Source organism: Phasianus colchicus, chromosome 8 (assembly GCF_987193195.1).
Source record: "Phasianus colchicus chromosome 8, bPhaCol1.hap1.1, whole genome shotgun sequence".
Lineage (NCBI taxonomy): Eukaryota > Metazoa > Chordata > Aves > Galliformes > Phasianidae > Phasianus > Phasianus colchicus.
This window is the reverse complement of record NC_143443.1, coordinates 6,109,359-6,116,956: the sequence shown is the minus strand read 5'-3', so window position 1 is coordinate 6,116,956 and position 7,598 is coordinate 6,109,359. Positions and strand designations below refer to the sequence as shown.

At 43.8% G+C, this 7,598-nt stretch overlaps 2 protein-coding genes across 6 annotated transcripts in view; one reads left to right on the top strand and one right to left on the bottom strand.

The window, feature by feature from the left end:
* The window catches only part of GLUD1 (glutamate dehydrogenase 1), a 30,475-nt gene extending 29,712 nt beyond the window's left edge, over window positions 1–763 (bottom strand). Inside the window, exon 1 of the mRNA XM_031602463.2 lies at window positions 209–763. Within this exon, the coding sequence (XP_031458323.2) occupies window positions 209–638 (430 nt within the window). The 5' untranslated portion in view covers window positions 639–763. The remainder of the gene's footprint in view (window positions 1–208) is intronic.
* A 107-nt stretch (window positions 764–870) lies between these two features.
* SHLD2 (shieldin complex subunit 2) overlaps window positions 871–7,598 on the top strand; it is a 35,137-nt gene continuing 28,409 nt past the window's right edge. For 2 of the 5 annotated variants that reach the window (XM_031602466.2, XM_090144785.1), the window contains exons 1-3: window positions 871–1,302; window positions 1,394–1,454; window positions 4,451–4,565. The gene's annotated coding sequence lies outside the window, so the exon portion shown is untranslated. Of the gene's footprint in view, window positions 1,303–1,393; window positions 1,455–4,427; window positions 4,566–7,598 lie in introns of all 5 variants that reach the window. The other 3 variants (XM_031602464.2, XM_031602468.2, XM_031602465.2) reach the window with 2 other exon arrangements.

The following is a 7,598-nucleotide window of genomic DNA, read 5'->3' as shown; positions in this document are numbered from 1 at the left end:
GCTGCGGGACGGGGAGCCGCGTCAGCAGGGCCGGCCGCGCCGCAAGGAAGGGGCGCTGCTCTCGCTAACGGGCCGCGCAGCCCCGCCGCTAACCGCCGCCCCGGCCGGGCCCGCCGCCGCGTCCCCCTCCCCCGTCCCCCCGGCCTCAGCACGGGGCGTTCCGAGGCAGCCCGGGGCGCCGCGCGGGGCGGCGCGGCTCGGCTCTCACCTCCCTTGCAAGGGGTGCGGTGCTGGCTGTGCTGCGCCCGGTAGCCCTCGATCACTTCCCACTCGCCGTTGTCGCGCTTGATGGGGAAGGAGACGCTGAGCACGTGGTTGCAGGGCTTGATGATGCGCAGGATGCCGCGGACGCGGTGCCGCCGCTCCTCCATGCTCTCGCGGGTGCGCAGCCCCTCCACCAGCTTATCCTCCACGATGCTGGCGCCGCGGTCGAAGAAGCCCTCCACCATCTTGAAGAAGTTGGGGTCGTCCTCCTTGTTGGCCGCTTCGCAGTAGTGCCGCCGCGGGCAGCGACCCCCGCCCCACGCCGCCGCCGCACCCCCGGCCGCCGCCGCCGCCGGCCCGCCCGGCTCCGCGCCCGCCAGCACGGCGCTGCCGGCCAGACGGGCGGCCAGCTGCTCCCCCAGGTAGCGGTACATGGCGCCGGCGCTTCCGCTGGGCGCGCAGGGACGACGCGTGGCGGTGCCGCTGCGGCCGCCGCTCCACAATAGGCGCGGGGCGCCGCCGCCGCCGCCTTTAAACGGCCTCGGGGTGGGGAGGGGGGGGGGAAACTTGGGGGGAGTACGGAGAGGCAGGAACAGCCTCCGCGCTGCGCATGCGCGCCGCGCCACCGCCCCGCCCCAGGCGGGACGCGGGGGGAGCGCTGCGCGCCCCCGCGGCCCTTCCTTCCCGGCACGGGGTGCGCGCGTGCGCGGGCTCCGCCTCGCTGCCGCTTTTAGCGCAGGCCCGCGCTCGGTTTCTGCTGCGCGTAACGGCGCCTTGCGGCTCCGCTGGTTTGGCGGTTGACTGCGTTCTCGTGGCGAGAGTAGCGGTAGCGGCGACGTCCGCGTGAGCAGCGCTGGTGGGGCTGTGAGCGGAGCGGTGGCGCCGCGTGTGACGGCGGCGGGGCGCTGAGCTGTGCCCGTGCTGCTGCGTTTGGAGCGCCGGCATCGCTGCCGTCCTGTGTGCTCGTTGAGCTGCGTGAGAATGAGTAGCTTCTCCCCGCCTTAGTGCTTCTAATCATCTGCGGAGGTGGGAGTCAAAAAGCAGCCAGAAATTACGCGTGCCATCCCGTGTTGCCAAATCATAAGTGGGCAGTCAGAGGTAAGCTGGTTAGGGAGGTTAATAAAAAGCTGTCAGGTGTGGAAGTGGTGGTTGTAATAACCAGAGGTTAACAGCATCTTCTTTTTCATAGCGTGCCGTCAGGAGGTTCGTCTTTGAGTAGCGGTGTTAAGGAAAACCGGCTGGTTTCTAAGGTAACCTTTATTTTGTCTCGACATCCAAGGGTTTCACTAACTTTCAGTTTCCTGTTAAATATTGGTCTTATATACACGTACCTTTCTTCATACATGGAAATGTGCATACACACATGTCTAGTATATTTATGTTCTTAAGATAACACTTCTATGCGTTGGCACTGGGTGTCAATCAGACTTTGTAGTGGAGTCATTTAACATTCTGTGTGAAAGATTGCTGAAGTTGTTACTAAAAATGTGCGATGCAGGAGATGAACAAGCTGATGTAACTTATCCAAGCTTCTGAAACATCTCTGTGTACTACTTGATTACTTTCTGGCTATGCATACAATAAAAAACAATTGTATTGTGCCTCTGTGAGGAAATGCAATTTTAAGGTGTAATAGTTTCAAAGCAAACAGAGTCAAATCTTACATGTCAGATTTTAAAGCCTGTTGGATAAAATCAAATCCGAGTCTGATATTCAATCCTTTCTGCCTTACTACCAGAATATTATGTGGTTAACTATTTGAAAATCTACAGCTGACCAAGGTAATCCCTTTCCTATGTCTAGCATCGTTAGTAGCTATTTTATAAGTGCAAATAAAAAGCTGAGAGGTCAGTAAGGTTCGGCACGGTGTTTTCTGTCAGTATTTTTTTGAGCTAAAATGTCCCTAGGATGAATTGCATTATCTCAAGTTAGAATAGCTACTACTAGTTAGCATTCCAGTTGCCTTCCTTATTGGCTCACCAAAGCAGGTGAGAGAACACAAAGTGGAAACGAGGACTCTGTGCAAGGCTTAGCGACTTCACTCCTTCTTTTGGCTGAGTCATTTGGTATCCAGAGTAAAGCCAGCATTGCCTTCAGTTCTGAATTTTCAGTATGAGCATCCATTGGGCAATGTTCATTCTGCATTTGAGCTGAGAACTAATCCTTTTGTGTGCTAAACTGAGAAACCTTCTGGTAACAGAAATGCAGTTTGAAATGCTCTGCAGTTGGAATTAGAGTTGTGTCAGCAAGCTTTGAATATTCGGCCTTAACACATGAAGTGTTCAGTATTCCTCATGCTTTTTTTATCAAATAAATTAATTATGCAATAAAATCCAAATATTGTTTGTTTGCATATCTAATAACTTTTTTCTAGTGATTCTAAAAATTGTTTTGTGAAATTAAGGCTGTAGTCCAGTGGGGTAATGAAGCATCTCTTGAAGTTGAAACGAAGTCTTGTTCCTCATTTAATTCCCTGTATCAATAATTTTGTATCCCTAACTTATTTCATCAGAAATTACAGCAAATGCTTCCTTCTTTTGGACATGCCGTACAGCACTGGTAATGTTGCAATAATACGCACACAGGTGGATCTCTCATGAGGAACATAAAACAGTGCCATACATACAAGTTGCATTTGGGATATGTGCATAAAACCACAGACAGTATTGTGGATACAGTAATGTGTTGAAAACAAATTTATGTTGTTTAAAGTATTCTGGGGTCTTCTGGAAACGAATTTGAAACGTTATTTTATGCAAGTGCCATTAAGATCATTGGGTGTGGAAGCAGTGTGGTGTCTCAGTAAGACTAGATAAGCACAGAACTTGGCACAGTTCCTCTGCGAGAGTTGAGGCTATCATGTAGCCTGAAGGAAAACTGCTCAGTCTCTGAGATGTGTGATGGGTTGAATGATAGCTACTGGTAGAACAGGAGGACGTGGATCTGTCAGGAGTACAAACTGCAGTCATATTCCTTTTGTTTGAAACGTTGTGCGTGTCTGTAAAATATAGGGTCAGTAGACCGTGTGTTTGAGGTCTCACATTGGAATTACATTGCATATTGTGGCAAAGTATGTTGCAATACTATCAAACAACAATCTAATAATTGTTTTGCAGATCTTAAGGCATTGTCTAGCTTTACAAATTGTTTTCTACCTTGACAATGATTTTAACTTTCATGTTAAAGAAAATGTAGAATGCATAGATGTCTCTACTTGAAAATCTTGTACCAGCAATGTCTTTAGTAAAGTTGGGGGAGGCTGTTTAAGTGTGTGCTCCTTTTTACATACGTAGGTTTCTCTGACATTAATGCTTTCTCCTTTTTCCATGAAAACTACGGCAGATTCAAAGAGCACAATAACAGGATCTATCAGAATCAAGTTCTCAGCAAAAAAAAACATTTGTTTTTCAACATTGTCTCCACCATCAGTTATGCATTTTTGCCAGGCATGAAGAAGCATTTGTATGCCATGCTTGTAAAAAAAAAAAAAAAAAAAAAAAAAACCTGTGTGGTGGTTTTGGAACATAGCTTGTCTTCCACATTGCTGGTTCCCACTACTGAAACGTGCCACCCACCACCTCACTGTGCTCACGTCCACTGTTTGGACTGTATAAGTGTTCAGCAGGCATTGGTAGTTGTCAACAGGTGCAATTTCTTCTGCATGGAGGAGTTGATTTCTGCCCATTTGCTCCACGTGCTCTTCCATGTCACATGTCATCTAATCTGATTGGCCCTCTGCTGCCATCTGTCACACGGCAACAAAACATAAGAGAATATTGATGGAAAGGTTCAACCTCTTCTGCTATACCGTCAGCATCTGCTTCTGATGCTGTAGGGCAACGTAGTAGCATAAGAGGCATTACTTTTGGAGCAGCCCTCCTATATTTTCATAAGGTACGCCGTGGTTTAAATATCTAAGGAAGCTTTACTGATCCAAGCTTAGTTTTCATTCACAATTTGTGAATGAATTGCACCACCATTTAGAGTTAAATCTTTGTATCATGTTTCTTGTGTTTTTTTTTTTTTAAACAAAGCCAGAACCTGCTATAACAGGGATGAAGCGAGAAGTGTGGCACTGTCATCTGGCTTCAAGATCCATTGCTGGAAGTCTGTGAAAAGCCATTAGAGGCTTTAGATCTGTTGCCAGTCTTTCTGAACGGCTGGTACAGACTTGTCTGTCAGCTACTCCTCACAGCTTTGTGTTGTCTGTCAACTTACTCTAGGTTGACTCCATTCTTTCGTCCAGGTCCCTGATGAAGGTGATGAACAGGACCAAACCCAGTACTAACCCTTGGAGAACACCACTAGTTCCAGTGCTCCAACTAGACTCTGTGCCGTTGATCACGACCTCCTGAATTCTGGTAAAGAACTATTTATTTCTTCATCTGTTTGAGGTATCTAAGCTAATTCTTCATAATAGCTTCAGCTGTGTTTAGCTATACCAGTGCTGGAAAACAGGCTGGCAGATTTTTTTATGGGCTCCTTGATACAAAACAACCTGGCATCAGTGATTCTCTAGGCAAGCTGCAGAAATTGGTTATCTACATGCTGGAGGTTGGAAATGTGCATTCTGTAATGTGGTTAAGTTGGAGAAGAGTTTTGTAGATGACTTAGATTATATTTGAAAGCTTCCAATACATAATGTTACTAGTGAGATGCCTAGACACAACTGGTCTGATTTTTTTTCATGTTTTTTTTTATTTTCATGACTACTAACTTGAGTACTAACCTCTAACATCTTGTTCATGTATATATGCTAAGATTTTTTGTTGCTCTATTGCACTATAGAGAGTGCAACTTTTAATTGTATTTGTAGGAACCTGTCAGATTCAGGTTATTAGGGAGTTAGGAAAATGTGAGTCTGAGGTGTGACAGTCTTGTTTTCTAAGCCACAAAAATAAGGGTAGCTGAGCAAAATAATAATTTATTATTGAAATAATCTGAATGCTTTTTACTTGTCCTGGAAATCTGAAACAAGGTATCGTTCTTATTTTTTGTTTCTGGTAATAGAGTTAGTTTTGCAGAATGTCCATGTGAGATTTTCCTAATTATAACAAGTGAAAGGCTATAGAAAAACCCTCAGTAAGCGGAACACATCCTCAGTTTGTCAGAGTGCGTGTCAGAGGGCAGCATTCTGAGCTTTTTAAATGTTAATAATTCTGCTGCTGAAGTCAGAAAATATTGAATTGATTCTGATAACTGCCTCATGAGTAAATATGCTTTTGATTGCTGTGAAAAGTGGCGGTGCTTATGTTTGTCACTTTGAAAGACCTTCTGTCTCCATCTGTTTATATTGTTGCTGTGCGTGATGACTGAGGCTGCCAACTGCTTACTTCAGCTCTGTGACAGAACAGATATAAAAAGCTCTCCAAGTACACAGGAGATAATGTCCTCATCACTTGTTTAGACAGTCCATAGATATGCAGAAACTTTTGCTGGCGTGTTTTGGTACTGTGTTGCTCTCAGTGTATTACTTACTAGTAGGTGTCCAGGTAATATGGTGGAAATGTAAAATTCTTTTTATAAAGCTTATTTGCTGTAAATTCATTTCAGGTCTTCAGATTTGTAGGACAAAACAGCTTTCAGGTTTGATCTGAAGCATGCTGGGATTGACAACAAATTAATCTATTTTCAGTGACCTTCCAGTCAACAAGGCATTCCTTAAGCAATAGAGGCTTTTGCAGGTCAATTTAAAGACTTCTCTCACTTCCTATATTAGTAGCAATCTGTTAAAGCAGCTGTTTTGACTCTGGATTTTGCTTGGTTCTTTCTCACGTCCACTTCAAAAAACAGAAGAGGAGATAATACAGTTACCAAACAATATATTTGATCTTCTCACCCAACTGTCTGATGTGTTTGAAAAAGCTGGCATGCATGCATAAAAACATACACAGATATACTGTGAGCTTGCAAACTTCTCTGCCCTGAAGAGTGGTAGGAGGAAAAGTGCTTTAGTCAATTTGCTTACCAGGATTTGAGATACTTCTTCAGAGCAGTGTTGTTTGTCTTAGTCAGCATAAAGTGGTAGGAAGTATGACTTGACAGGGCAAATTAAGAATTGTTTGAGAGTAGCATTTACAATATTTATTTTTTTGCATTTCTTGGTGCCCTTGGGTGTCTGGCTGAGAATTGTACCTGAGATTCTAACAGCCTGGAATCCCAGCATCAGAGATTGCAAACCAGCTTTTTCTTGCTTTTAATACTGAATTGATAATCAGAAGTTCTTGCTGATATAAACCTATAAATCCTTTTTGTTTTAAGGATAAACAGTAAAGCTATTACAAACTAGAGGATACTAGTCTCCTGTAGTGCTTCTGTTCATATTTCTTTGAACAAAGTCAGCTTTATCCTTTTGTTAGGAAGATGCTGGTTATTGAATCTGTTGTTAGAATGTTTTAATGTTTAATTCAAGGGAGATTTATGGCATTAGTGTCCTTTGTGGAAGATGGTAGTGGCTGAAGTGCAGAGTGAAAAAATTAGTTTGTTAGTGCATTTGATATTGCTACTGTTCATCAGAGTAGCCTGAAAGAATGCTGGATGGTATTTTTTCAACACATGGATTTTTCCAAGATTTTTCACTGGCTATGCTCAGTGTTATAAGTGCATGTGATGTCTTTCCTTGGTTATCTTTCGCAGACCTCAGCGTTGTTCATGGTGGCCTTGGGATCTAGAGATCTAAACCAGAAAGTGAACTTGATCTAAATCAACCAAATGGAACCACAGAATGGGATAGTTCTGTTTTAATTAGTGTCCAGCACTCTGAGCTCATTTGTGAACCTTTTTTGTTTTAAATAATTTATTTCAAAAAGCAGGCTAGATATTCCCAGTGCTTTCAGTCTGTCTTCTAGTTAAATGAACTGGTTTTTGAGTCATGTCCTTCTGTGGAAATACTGGAGCTCCCTTTCTCTAATCGTTTCCTTGATTATTCTTTGTTGTCTAAGATTGTCAGTGTTGGCAACATAATGCCTTACTATCTTCTTTATTTTATCACCTCTGATTTTGTTTTTCTTTACTGGAAGTCTAAGTTGAAGATAAGCTCTGTATCATTGTTGGTAGCCGATTTTCCTTAATTTGAGGAGTATTTTATTGTTGTCATCTGACTGTGAGTTTAAAAACATCAAGGATTTGTAAAAACACTTACTTTGATGTTATTTTTTTTGCTGCCTTATCAGTTTTTCAGATAAAGTGGGGTTTGTCTTCAGTAAAGATCTAATTGGCAGTCCAAATACTTAACAATTATTGTTAGTGAAGTCAGCTTTCTTGAACATGAGTACGTGCTGTGTGTTCACCAAGTTTGTAGGGCATATTGGTATTGTGGTAATTGTATAAATACAAGTGTAATATTGGGCTGTGTAGGAACTTTGTGCTATATAAGCAGAAATAGAGCTGCTTCC